This window comes from Budorcas taxicolor, chromosome 5 (genome assembly GCF_023091745.1).
Source record: "Budorcas taxicolor isolate Tak-1 chromosome 5, Takin1.1, whole genome shotgun sequence".
Classification (NCBI taxonomy): domain Eukaryota; kingdom Metazoa; phylum Chordata; class Mammalia; order Artiodactyla; family Bovidae; genus Budorcas; species Budorcas taxicolor.
Window position 1 is genome coordinate 81633704 of NC_068914.1, and position 14666 is coordinate 81648369.

A 14666-nucleotide genomic window follows, 5' to 3' on the forward strand; every position below is an offset into this window, starting at 1 on the left:
AGAGAAAACTGTGAAGCTTTTGGATCCTTTGCTTTCAATTTGCCATTCTGTGATAACTAATTTGAAACACATGAACTAGAATAAACATTATGTATAACATATGCCTTTTCTTCTGAATGTAGTAATAATAGCTGTCATTGATCACTGTGACCCAGACCCTGATCTAAATGCTTTTCTTTACAATAACTAGTGTGCTTTATTTTTTATTGTTGTTGCTTTTGTTTGTTTGTTTTTTATTGGAGTATAATTGCTTTATGAGGTTTTATTGGTTTCTGCTGTACAATGAAGTGAATGGGCTATATGTGTGTATATATATGCCCTCCCTTATGAGCCTCCCTCCCACCACTCCCTCCTGCCCCTCTAGGTCATCACAGAGCACTGAGCTGAGCTCCTTGTGCCAGACAGCAACTGGCCACTCACTATCTGTTTTACACGAAGTATATGCGTGCTGGTGCCGCTCTCTTAATTTGTCTCACCCTCTCCTCTCCATTGCCCGCCCCCCACCCCCCATGTCCACAAGTCCCTTCTCTATGTCCATGTCTCTATTCCTGCCCTGAAAATAGGTTCATCAGCGCTATTTTTCTAGTGATCTAAATGCTATCTGTATACCATCGCATTTAATCTTTATTAGCAGCCTGGTAATTAGGTGTTATCAAGTGTCAGTTAACATTGGAATTAAAAGGACTCTACTTCATAACATTGCCCATCTTGCATAATTACTCGAATTATTTTTTTTCCTAAAGTTAAATTTTAAAAGAAATTTTGCTGAAGTAATATATTTTAAAAAACAGTATCAGAACACTGGGGACATGTTTCTAAATTCTAGCTGGTTGCTTGGTCACTTGTCAATCAAGGTGCCGCATCTGTTTTCTTCTGAAACTGAAAACATTTTTGTGGTTATTTTATAGTTTATATTGTATATCCAGATTGTCATTTGTAGGCAGCACATTTCAGGCAATGCGTAGAGAAATTAGCCATTTAGATACTTCACAGTGCCTAAGCTTTTATCTCTGGAGGACCAGGAATGCATGCTGGCCAGTGGCAAGTCTTTGCAATTGGCTTTCATTAAAAGAGCCTTTGTGCTTGCCTTTGAGGTGCTTTGTTTACCTTCTAGTTTGACTTCGGGAAGCATCTACTTTTAACCTCACATGGTCAGAGGATAACTCAGAAGGCACACATATGGGTATACTTTGTTTTTTTACAATAGATGCTCATTTTCCGTGTAACTCTATATTAGTTCAGCCATAGATTTTTCCACAGCTGCCATTTTAAAGTGAGCAATACTGCAATACTAGCCAACCAGTGTGAAATTGCCAGTCATCTGCCTGTCTCTGTTTAACTGAACTCTTAACTCCACTGGGGTGACCATCTCTCTTGCCAAAAAATGTTAGAACAAAAGGCATCACTGCAGGTAAAGATGGTCAATCTGTGCTTGTGGTTGTACAGCTAAAACAATAGGAAAAATGCTAGAAACTTTATTTAAGTTCATGCTGACCTACAGGGTCAGCATTTCCAGAGATGCTTTTGGGTCTGGTTCTGATGGTTCTCATGTTATTCATTATATTGAAGCAACTTTGGGTAATAGGATCAGAGCTCCACTATTGGTACTTCTAGGAAACTGTAAGCTCCACAAGGTCAGGGATCATCTTCTCTTCCCTGTCTCTGGGTCTGTAGCCAATAAAGGAAGGAATATTTGCTGAATATTAAATAAATGAAAGAAGTAGCACCTCCTGAAGGAATTGCTGTCTTGGTTTGGACAGTGGTCCAGGAGATGGTGATCCACATTCAGAAGCAATTTTCATGGCATGGGTGGCCCAGCTCCAGAAAGGTATATCTCTACAGAAATCCTAGGCAGAGGTGTTGGTCATGGAATACACTCTTGCTATCTGGCAGCCTCCATGGTGGCTGTAAGAGGAGGATATTAATTGGTGAATTGTACAACACTTTCACTATCAGTCACAAACTGAGCCCATGCAGAGTCCCTTGTAGAGTGGCATTCTCCAGTTTTGGAGAGTAGAAGACCAGATTGTGACCTATGACTTCTTCCGTGGCTCTTTGCTGACTCGATGGACATGAGTTTGAGGAAGCTCCAGGAGTTGATGACAATACAGGGAAGCCTGGTGTGCTGCAGTCCATGGGGTCACAAAGAGTTGGACATGACTGAGTGACTGAACTGAACTAATGACTCTTTGTGATTCTTGATGAATTTGTCTCCATGGATTCTAATGGTGCTAAGCAATTAAAAACCATAAGCATATTCAGAATTGAAAATACCCAGTCATGGCAAGAAAGATTAGGTAAAACTACCAAAGAACAGGTAGTGTTTTATGTGTTTATTTTTATGTGTTTATTTTTATGGAGTATTTTGGTCACATAGATTGTGGATTGTGACACAGAATAGAGTGAATTTTTTGCTGAATCATCTAGAACAGTATTTCCAAGCCCCAATCCATATTCACATGCCTTGAAGATCTTATTAAACTAAAGATTCTGACTCACTTGTCCAGGTGGGGCCTGAGAGTTTGTATTTCTAATCAGCTCTAGGTGATATGGATGCTGCTGATCAATGGATTAATCTCAGCAACAAGATTAAGGATACTGTTTCTCAAACTTGGCTTCACATTGGAATCAGAAAAATGCCAGGGAGTTTTAAAAAATACTGATGCCTGTGTCTCAACCCTAGAGCTTCTGATTTCATTGATGAGGGGGGATGTGGCCTGAGCTTTAAGGTTTATGAAAAGCTCCCTAGGAGATACCAGTGTACAAATGAATTGGAGAACTGATGCTGTCAGATTGGTTTTAATTTCCTTTTGAGAAAAAAAATATTGATCAAATCTTATACTTTTTCCTTGCAGGTTGCAGCAATCTACAAGGACTCAAGTATTGGAAATCTTATAAACATAGTAATTGTAAAATTAGTTATAATTCATGATGAGCAGGTAAGAAACAGTTCTAAAACTAATATTCCTAGTTGTAGTAGGCTCTTAGGAGGAATATATGTATGTAGATCATGAAATGGGATAATTGAAAAACATGTTAAAAATCTTGATTCGGAAAGGAATGAGGTTGACTTTTTCCATCATGATGGAAATGAAATGACAACAGAGGAAGTCACAGCAAGTAATAAACAATTTAAAAAGTTAACGTTGAAAACAATCAGATACTCACTTTTTATAAGTCTACTGTTAGATTTAAAATATGGTCATTTTTAGAAGTTAGTTTTTTTGATCTGAAATATTGGATGCTTACATTGAGAAGCATCTAATTCAGTTCTGTTTTGGTCACAACATTTTAAGGATTGCTAAAATATGTTTGAGGTATGAGGGAGCAATGAAGTGACTTCTTCATTTGCCTATAAAAATGCTATTTAATGAACTGCATAAACACTGACAAGTTTGGAAGGGAGAGGGCATGAATGTTTTGATGTAATTGTTGAATTGCTGCTTTTTTGTGTGTAGGAAGGACCAGTCATCAGTTTTAATGCAGCTACCACGTTACGCAACTTCTGTTTGTGGCAACAAACTCAGAATGTTCTTGATGATGCCCACCCATCCCACCATGATACTGCTGTTCTTATCACAAGGTACAGTTCTAGGAATAACCCTTCCAATGAAATTGTTTACCCTTTGTCTCCTGCATGATCACTAATACTTCTTGTTACCTTAATTCTTTATCAGTAGTACATAGTAGTGTTCTGTGAGAACTTGTATTACGAAAGATACCCTTGAATGAAAGCATTCTTCTGTTTCTTTCAGACCAGAACACTGGCCTGATTCCTTAGGAAATTAGCAGCATTAGGTTGCTAAGTAATGGCTTGACCTAAACAAGATGATTTCCTTAGTATGTTAGTGACAGAATAACAGAATTCGGAAAATTATTTGAAAATTAGCATAGTTATGGAACTGGGAATGCATTTTGTTTCTTCCCTATTTGACCTTCCAATCGCTTGGAAAATAAAGCCTCTGAATTTATTTTGGACTCCTTATACTTTAAAAAAGCCCTATCTGCTCTGTGTTTTGTTGCTCAGTTTGTATCTTAATTACTGGGCTGCTTTTGCTAAGCTTTTTTCTCAACCCTATTTATTTAAATGAATAACAGCTATTATTATAAAATGTTTATTTTATAAGTACATTGTTAATTCACACTGTTGTTTCAGCCACCGTCATGGTGTAAGAATCCCAGGTTTTTTGTAGTTTGTTTTGCTTGGTTGGTTGACCAAAAGGGAAAAAAATCTTTTGCTTGAAGGTCAGATTCAGAGAAATTTTGACTTTCTAGAACCCTGAAATGAAAATCTTCAGTCAGTGTAAAACAACTGACATAGTCTATGTGCTTTATCTCTTTTCCAAACTAAAGCAGAATTGCTCACATTTATACACTGTATTCTAATGCCCTAGGTTATGGCTAGAGATAACAGATTAAAATAGGAGGGAAGAAAAGGGCTCTAAGAGGAGGCCACGGGGAAAGAGACTAGAGAATTGTCATATTGAATGGTTAGAGACCGAGTAATGCAGAAGCAAAAAGTTTAAGCAACTTGGTAACATTTGAGAACATCATTATCTTGCAGCCGAGAATAATAGCTTTAGTTCATAATCATGTTGAAACATCAAGAAAAGAATATTACATATACTACTGCAAAGGTAAAGGCAGGGAGGTGAAAAATACATTAAGAAAGCTTTTCATTGAAATTGATTAAGCTCCAGCTGTTTATAGCAGTCACTTTTATACTGTACCTATTTGCTTATTGGTATGCAAAAATGGTGCATTACTCTAGGTTTAAACTTACTGAGAGCTTGAGAGAACTAGATCTTAGAAGTCAATTTAGGGCAAGAGATATGTCAAAATTAAAGCTTCTTTGTCTTTGCTTTGGCGTGTTGCGAAAATATTTTCTAAAAATGCTTCAAAATATTTTGTTTTAAGGGAAGACATTTGTGGAGCTAGAGAGAAATGTGACACATTAGGTGAGTTATTTTGTAAATATAGCTTATATAATTGTTTACTGAATTATTTAAGATGATGTTTAGATTATCTTTCTCTTAATTTACATATTAATCATTTTGTTTAGTTGTCTTGATTAATGATTATAGTGTCACTATTATTTGATTTTTGCTTCTATAAGTTTTAAAGAATAATAGGAACTACTATTTATATAACAATTACTAAATATCAAGTGCTGTGCAAAACTTAACATATTTAAAGTATTTTATTTATTTATTTATTTTTTTAAAAAGTATTTTATTATGTATCATTTGATCCATATAAAATAGTACATAATAACTTATATGCAAATGTAAAGCAAGAAAAACTGTCATGTAAGAATTGAATCGCCAGTCTGTCTGACGCAGGATACAGCATGCTTGGGGCTGGTGCATGGGGATGACCGACAGAGATGTTATGGGGAGGGAGGTGGGAGGGGGGTTCATGTTTGGGAACACATGTAAGAAATAAAGATTTTAAAATTAAAAAAATAAAAAACTATAAAAAAATAAAAAAATTAAAAAAAGCTATTGATAAATGATTATTAAAAAATTTAAAAAAAAATGAATAGCCATGAATTCACTATCTGATTTATGAATTAGATTTAAGAATTAGAAATTTAGCAGTACTGTTCTATGGCCTGTGCTAAGTCCTTATTCTATCCCTTGCATTTTCCCAAGAGATAATCAGTTGCATAAATGTTGTATGTGCCAGTTCCTTCCATTTTTTTGAAAAATAGTTTTATAGCACATGTATGTATTCTTAAAAGAAACTGCTTGATTATGCTTATTTTTGAGCTTTAGTTCATGCATTTTCACTATTACACAATATTTCAACCATGGTTCACATATCTTTATTCTGTCAGTGAATACTTGGGCTGATTTCAGCTTTTTTCTATTAGGAACTTTATTATAAGACCCTAAGGTATATTCCTAAGATTAGAATTTCTTGTCATTAAGTGTGCTCATGTTCAACTTTATAAGATATACCAAATTATTTTCCAAAGTGGTGCCAATTTTCATTTTTTATCAATAGTGTTTAAGCATTCCTTTTGATTATATTCTTATCAATACAAGAATCTTCAAATTTCTCATTTTTGCCAATCTTAATTTAATATATTTCATTAGGGTAGTAATTTTCAGTTCCCTGGAGTCTGGGCATCTTTTTATATATTTACTAGCCATTTATATATCTTTTCTGAGAGGAATGAAATAAATGAAAAAAAGTTGCCTGTTTTTCTGCTGTAGTACTTTTTATTTTCTTATGCCTTTTAGTGTTCTTTATAACTTCTTGATACCAAACCCTTTTTAGATTATATGTATTATAAATATCTCTTAATGATTAGTTCCTTAATGATTATTATTGTGTTTGTATGAAAATGTATACTGTAGCTGAATTTATAATTTTAGAGTTAGAAATTTTATGTCTTATTAATGAAATTATAGCCTTCTAAGTATTCTGTAGTGCAAAATCTGAATGTATTATTCTGTTTTCTTATTACTATTTGAGTTTTTTTGATATGGTATCAAATAAGGATCCAGTTTTGTAAGATTCTTTTCTGTGTGGATATCCAGTTTCCTGAGATTATGTTTTGATTAGCTTCCTAGAATCTGCAGTGCCTTTCCTTAGAATCTGCAGTGCCACATATAAAATTTCTGTTTGCACTGGCATGTGCAAACATCCTGCTGTTTCATTAATCAATACTTTTTATTTAGTTCATCTACCAATTCCATAAATTCAAATTATATAGCTTTATAATAAATCATCATAATTCATAGAGTATATACTCTATCTAATTTTCTTCAAGAGTTTGTGGCTATTCTTGGACCTATGATCTCCTATAAAATTTTACACCAGTATGTTAAGTCATTATGAAACAGTTATCTATTTGTGAAGCTCTTTTAAAATACTTTTTAGTAATATGTATTATTTTTTTTGAGTTTATTGTGCCCAACTTTCATTTACCTCTTTTATTAATATATTGGTGTATGATGTTGATTGATAGAAATATAATGAATTATTTGGATTATTGATTTTAAATATAGACACCTGATTCATTAATTAATCTCATTATTTACTTGTGGGCATTTATATCATTGTAAATTATGGCTGTTATTCTTTTCCCTTCTTCAACCCTTATAATATTCTTTCCTTTTTTAAAATATTTTTCTTTCCTTTTTTTTTTTGTCTTAAAGTAAGATAAAAACCTGTTGAATGTTGAATAGAAATGATGATGATAGCCTTTTTTCCCTTGATTTTAAAGGGAATATTTGTAAAGTTTCACCATTAGGAATATATGCCACAAGTTCTTCTTGGCTGATAAACTTACCATAATTTTCTGAAACTTAGAAAATGTATACTTTTTATTAAAATTTTTTGCAAATCTAGAAGTGATCATATGATTATTTTAATCTTATGAATTCCTTTTATGAGTTTTGTAACACTGAATCAATCTTGATTATGGTTTTTTCCTTTTTTTTTGTTTCTAAACACACCACTAGATTTCATTCCATGCGTATATTTTCAGGACTGAAATGACATTCCTTTGATTGTATTTCTCTGATTTTGACACTGTGAGGAGAGAGCAAATTAGCCAAGATGGCCTGGTCAGGCTCTCTCACCGCACGTTTTGTAAATAATAACTATGTAACAGCTGAGATCACTTACAGCGCTGCGCATGGGCATCACGAGATACTTGCTTGGTCACAAGCTGCTTTGTGCCTTCTGCCAGTCAGAGCATCACCGCAAGAGCCCTCGCTGCTGTGGCACTAGGGCTGCATTGGAGTGGCATCATGGCTATGTTATGTGAGGTTATGCCGTGGCTGTATTACTGCCGCATTATGGTTATGTTGCGGCTGCTGCTACGACTGCTGCGTGAGTCAGGAGAGTGGCTGTGTTATGGCTGCCGTGCCAGCCCAGCGAGAATAAACGTGTCTGTAGTTCCTACGGCTCCTTCCAGCCTCTCAGCTCACGCCTTGTCTAGCCTGGGCTCAGCGAAAAGTGCGGACAGTGTGAACAGCGAGACAGGTGGTGTCATGAGTAGGAAGAGAGACACAGATACCAAAGTTTTATTCACCATGACAAATTTGTTGGGAGTATATATTTTTTCCCATTCTCTGGAAGATTTTATATAGTGTTGGAGTGATCTATACCTTGAAAGCATGGGAGATCCCACCTACAAAACCATCTGGGTTTTATCTTTCCTGTGTGGAAATATATTTTACCATTTAATTTCTCCAAGGATAATCAGACTTAAAAAAACATCTTTTTGAATGTGCTTTAAAAACTGTTTTTTCTAGATATTATACCATTCCTTTTAGTAGTAAAATTTATAACTTAAATTATTCTCATAGCACTTTCTTTTAAACTCTCTTGTCTATACCTGTCTACAAGCCTCATTTTATTTCTGATATTATTTATTTGAACTTCTTTAAATGGCTCAATTTCACTGAAATATCGTCTATTACATTTTTCTTTTTTTTAGAGGATCAACTCTTTTAATCTCATTTTTGTTTCTTTAATTTCTGCTTTCTCTCTCTCATTTTCCCCCAATTTACTTATGTTTGCTTAGCTCACAACCCCCCCCCCCCCCCCCCAAGTTTTTCTTTTCTAATTTTGTTAAGATTACCCATTTACTTCAAGGTATCATTTTACTATGTCCTACATGTTTTTATAGATATTTTCAATGACATTTAAAATTTAAAAATTCTAAGTATATGTAAATCCATCTTGATTTCTTCACTTATTAACTATACTTATTAATTTAGAAATGCATTTAAAATTATATGAATGTATCAAGATTTACTGTTTTTTGTTCAATTTCATTGTAGTTGCAGAACATGATCTATATGATACCCATTCTTTGAAGTCTTTTGATATCCCCTGTATGGTCTATTGTTCAGTCACTCAGTCATGTCTGACTTTGTGCGACCCCATGGATTGCAGCACAATAGGCTTCCCTGTCCTTCACCATCTCCCAGAGCTTGCTCAAACTCATGTCCATTGAGTTGGTGATGTCATACAACCATCTCATCCTCTGTCGTCCCCTTTTCCTCCTGCCTCTGTATTTCCGAGCATCAGGGTCTTTTCCAATAAGTTGGCTTTTTGCGTCAGGTGGCCAGAATATTGGAACTTCAGCTTCAGGATCAGTGCTTCCAAAGAACACCCAGGACTGATCTCCTTTAGAATGGAGTGGTTGGATCTCCTTGCAGTACAAGGGACTCTCAAGAGACTTCTCCAAAACCTCAGTTCAAAAACATCAATTCTTCAGTGCTCAGCTTTCTTTATGGTACAACTCTCACATCCATACATGACTACTGGAAAAACCATAGCTTTGTTTAGATGGACCTTTGTCGGTAAAGTAATGTCTCTGCTTTTTGAAATGCTGTATAGGTTTGTCATAGCTTTTCTTTCAAGGAGCAAGTATCTTTTAATTTCAAGGCTGCAGTCACCATCTGCAGTGATTTTGGAGCCCAAGAGAATAAAGTCTGTCACTGTTTCCATTGTTTCCCCATCTATTTGCCATGAAGTGGTAGGGCCAGATGCCATGTTCTGTTTTTTGAATGTTGAGTTTTAAGCCAACTTTCTCACTCTCCACTTTCACTTTCATCAAGAAGTTTTTTATTTCTTTGCTTTCTGCCATAAGAGTGGTATCATCTGCATATCTGAGGTTATTGATATTTCTCCCAGCAATCTTGATTTCAGCTTGTGCTTCTTCCAGCCTAGCATTTTGCATAATGTACTATGCATATAAGTTAAATAAGCAAGGTGACAATATACAGCCTTGATGTACTCTTTTCTCAATTTTGAATCAGTCTGTTATTCCATATCCAGTTCTAGCTGTTTCTACTTTATCTGCATACAGGTTTCTCAAAAGACAGATAAGGTAATCTCATTTCCATCTCTTTAAGAATTTTCCACAGTTAGTTGTGATCCGCACAGTCAAAGGCTTTAGTGTATTCAATAAAGCAGAAGTGGATGTTTTTCTGGAATTCTCTTGCTTTTTCTGTGATCCAGCAGATGTTGCCAATTTGGTCTTTGGTTCCTCTGCCTTTTCTAAATCCAGTTTTCTATATAAGCTCTCTCTATGTGTACATAAGATGGAGAAGCTCTATATAGTCAGCAAAAACAGGACCAGAAGCTGACTGTGGCTCAGATCATGGACTCCTTATTGCAAAATTCAGGCTTAAGTTGAAGAAAGTAGGGAAAATCACCAAGCCATTCAGGTATGACCTAAATCAAATACCTTTTGATTATATAGTGGAAGTGACAAATAAGATTCAAGGGACTAGATATGATAGGCAGAGTGCCTGAAGAACTATGGACAGAGGTTTGTAGCATTGTACAGAAGGCAGTGATCAAGACCATCCCCAAGAAAAAGAAATGCAAAAAAGGCAAATGGTTGTCTAAGAAGGCCTTACAAATATCCGAGAAAAGAAGAGAAGAGAGGCAAAGGAGAAAAGGAAAAATATACCCATCTGAATGCAGAGTTCCAGAGAATAGCAAAGAGGGATAAGAAAGCCTTACTAAGTGAACAATGGAAAAAAAAAAAAAGAGGAAAGCAATAGAATGGGAAAGACTAGAGTTCTCTTCAAGAAAATTAGAGATACCAAGGGAATATTTAATGCAAAGTCAGACACAATAAAGGACAGAAATGGTATGAACCTAACAGAAGCAGAAGATATTAAGAAGAGGTGGTAAGAATACACATAAGAACTATACAAAAAAGATCTTAATGATCCAGAGAACTACAATGGTGGGATCACTCACCTGGAGCCAGACGTCCTAGAGTGCAAAGGCAGGTGGACCTTAGGAAGCATCACTAGCAACAAAGCTAGTAGAGGTGATGGAATTCCAGCTGAGCTATTTCAAATCCTAAAAGATGATGCTGTGAAAGTGCTGCATTAAATATGCCAGCAAATTGGAAAACTCAGCAGTGGCCACACGACTGGAAAAGATCAGTTGTCATTCCAATCCCAAAGAAGAGCAATGTCAAAGAATGTTCAAACTACTGCACAACTGCTCTCATTTCACATGCTAGCAAGGTCGTGCTCAAAATCCTCCATGCTAGACTTCAATTGTATGGTCTATTATGTGGCCAATTAAAAAATGTTTGTGTATGTTCAAACAGAATGTATATTCTTAATTATGTCTGTTAAATGAATTTATGCTGTTCAAATCAACTACATATTTACTTTTTTTTTTTTGCTTAGTAGGAGACTAACCTGAAACATGAGTATGTCTTTGTTACTCTTTATTTTTAATTTGACATTAAAATTTCTTCAGTTATAGTGTTCAGATACTTTGTTTCATCTATTTTTGTGCTAACTTATTAGGTGCATATAAGTTTGATTTGAGTTGTTTGCAGTTGTATAGTGACTTTTTAATGTCTAATAATGCTTTTTAAATAAAATATAGTCATTATAATTTTATTTTTATAATATTATGTCTAGCAATACTATAACTAGTCTGACTTTTTCTTGTTTAATATTTGCTGGATATATCTTTTGTTCAGAGTCTCATTTCTTTAGATAAATCCATCATATAATTGGATTTTTAAAATGATAACCATAATAATCTTTGTTACTACCAAAGTTAGTCCATTTACATTTATTATAATTGTTTTCCATCCTTTTATTTCTTTTTATCTTCATGCTTTATTCCAGCAGCTCTAATGTGCATATTATTGTTTTTTTTTCCTTTGGCTGCATCTAATTTGGTATTTCATTCATTCCCTGAATTTTCCATTTCAACATGTTTTGCAATTTCAAATATTCTACTTAGTTGTTATTCAAAATCTGCCTATTTACTTTGTTTATACTCTTTTTATGTTTTCTCATATTTATCATTGCCTCTCATATTTACTGAAACATTTTATTTGGAGTAATTTTATATGCCATCTTTGACAGTTCCCATATTCTAAACATTTGATAACCAAATATGTATTGTCTGCTAATTTTCTGCTATGTTTACTTGTTTGTATGTTTCATGATTTCTAAGTGTAAGTTCATATTTATATAAAAATAATCCATAAGGTTAGTGGTGGACTGCTTAAAAAGTGTTCTTTCCTCTAGAGAGATTTTCAGTTGTTTTTGCTGTAATCTGAAGGGTGTTAATAACCAAGCTCCCTTATACCTAAGGCAGAGACTTCAGAATCAGATCCTCTACTTTGAAGCTTCCTCTAGCAAGCTCTTAGTCTCTGCATCATATTGCTTTTATCAGTATTTGGTCTCAGAGTAACTCCTATTCTTACTATTCCTTGCTTGCTGTTTAGGATTTAGCACATGATATGAATCATATGGGGTTTCCCTTGTGGTTCAGCTGGTAAAGAATCCACCTGCAATGCGGGAGACCTGGGTTTGATCCCTGGGCTGGGAAAATCCCCTGGAGAAGGGAAAGGCTACCCACTCCAGTATTCTGGCCTGGAGAATTCCATGGACTGTATAGTTCATGGGGTCACAAAGAGTTGGACCCGACTGAGAGACTTTCACTCACATGATACAATTGTTCATATGTATGTATGCATGCATTATTAGGTATGAGATGAGCAGGGAGAGAATATATCTTAGGTTTTGGAGGTGTGGAGTTTTGATAGTTCTCATACATCATGAGCTCAGTATTCATTTAAAAAGTAGTTTTTATTACTGGATGTGTTTCGTTGTGGTAAAAGGACTGTCTAGAAGTTAATCTTCCACAAATGTGGAAGTAGGCACCTGCCACTCTAATTTTTACAACAGACCTCATCTCTTCTCCTCGCAAGCTACTCTCTAACTTTGTAGATATATTCTATATAATTAAATATATTTATATATCTAGATGTATTATTCTGTATATCTAGGCTTCCCAGGTGGTGCTTGTGGTAAAGAGCCTGCCTGCCATGCAGGAGATGTAAGAGACGTACGTTGATCCCTGAGTCAGGAAGATCCCCTGGAGGAGGGTACTGCAATCCACTCCAGTATTCTTGCCTGGAGAACCCCATGGACAGAGGAGCCTGGCAGGCTAGAGTCCATATGGTCACAAAGAGTTGAACACAGCTGAAGTGACTTGGTACTCAGATGCATATGTTCTGTATTTCTTAGATTATCTTTGCCTTGTTTTTACATATTTATACTAAAAGTTAAGTATGAATATATTTGCTATATTTTTCTATTTTTAAAAATGATTTAATGCTAAATTTTGGGTTATTCACTCCCCATTCATTTTTTGCAGTTCAGCTACTCCTGTGCACATAAATCATACTGATGTCTAGAAACATAGACCATGCAAATCAAAGTAGTCCTGTTATCCTTTAAATCAAGAGGAGCAGTGATTATAATGATAGCTGATATATTTGAGTGCCTATGTATCAAACACTACACTAAGGTTTAACATGATTATACTCATTTAATCTTTACAACAAACCTATGAAGACCTATTATTCCAATTTTATACATGAGGATAAATAATTTGTCCAAGGCTACACAACTTGTATTAACCCAAGTTTTAGTATTTTAGTTTCCCTTCTAAAATATGTGGAAAAAATAACAAACTAAGAATAGTTCTTAATAACAAATACCAGATACTGGCAATAGTTAGTAAGTTTCCTGCTTATATCTCCTTTTGCAAGTATTGTTGTCTTAGTCTCTGGGAATATTTTACAAAGTAAGTTAAAAATTGTTGTTATTCTTCAAGATGATAGATTGGTGACTTTGTGCAGCTTCTTGCACTTTCAAACACAGGGAATCTGTGTCACATTTGGGCTGTGCTAGTTTATTCTGTTAATATCTCTGCCCAGTTTTAGAGAGCCCTGAATCAGAATGAGTGAATCTAGGCATAAACTCTCAGCCAACTGCTTGGTACTATAAGGCTATACATTCACTTTGATTTTTGTTATCTTGTTTATCTAATGGACATGCTTGAGCTTGATCTTTAGTCATGTGCAATGCTAATTTTTACAGATATGTCATGTGACTAAGATGTTCAACTTAGAATATATCCATCTTAAGCCATTTCTTCCTCCAGGGGATCTTCCTGACCTAGGAATTGAACCTTGGTCTCTTGCATTGCAGGCAGTTTCTTTACCATCTGAGCTATGGGAAGTCCCACCCATATTTGAGCATGAAGCAAAGTTTGGGTGGTAATGGAGTCAATGAAAAAAGTGAAAAGTTAAAGTATTAGTCACTCAGTCATGTCCGACTCTTTGCTACTCCATGGGCAATAGCTTGCCAGGCTTCTCTGTCCATGGAATTCTCCAGGCAAGGATACTGGAGTGACTATATTCCCTTCTTCAGGGGATCTTCCCAACTCAGGGCTTGCACCCATGTCTCCTACATTGCAGGCAGATTCTTTATGGTCTGAGCCACCATGGGAACCCAATGGAGTCTATATTGTATTTCAAATACCCAGCACTGTAAATGAATAGTACACTGGAACTGAGCCACTAGGCAAATTGAAAATACTAGTGAAGGCAAGGGAACTGCACATATTCTTAAAAAGCAATGTGTACAGTGTAACTTATTTTGACAAAGGAGAAATACGAAATTCACTAAAAATTGCCCATACAGTATGAATTTTAAAATCTTAAAGAAAATAATAATTCTCTCATTCTTTCTCAGAGGACTGTTAAAGAAAGAATATCTTTCTTTCTTTTTTCCCTTCTTGCTTTGGTCTTGATTCTAACTAAGGAAAAGTTCTTTTGGTGGGGACTTTGCCCA

General features: G+C 35.2%; 1 protein-coding gene across 1 annotated transcript in view; it reads left to right on the plus strand.

The window, feature by feature from the left end:
* ADAMTS20 (ADAM metallopeptidase with thrombospondin type 1 motif 20) overlaps positions 1 to 14666 on the plus strand; it is a 200556-nt gene that overhangs the window by 54579 nt on the left and 131311 nt on the right. The window contains exons 5-7 of the mRNA XM_052640352.1: positions 2856 to 2939; positions 3459 to 3583; positions 4918 to 4958. Coding sequence (XP_052496312.1) covers positions 2856 to 2939; positions 3459 to 3583; positions 4918 to 4958 — 250 coding nt within the window. The remainder of the gene's footprint in view (positions 1 to 2855; positions 2940 to 3458; positions 3584 to 4917; positions 4959 to 14666) is intronic.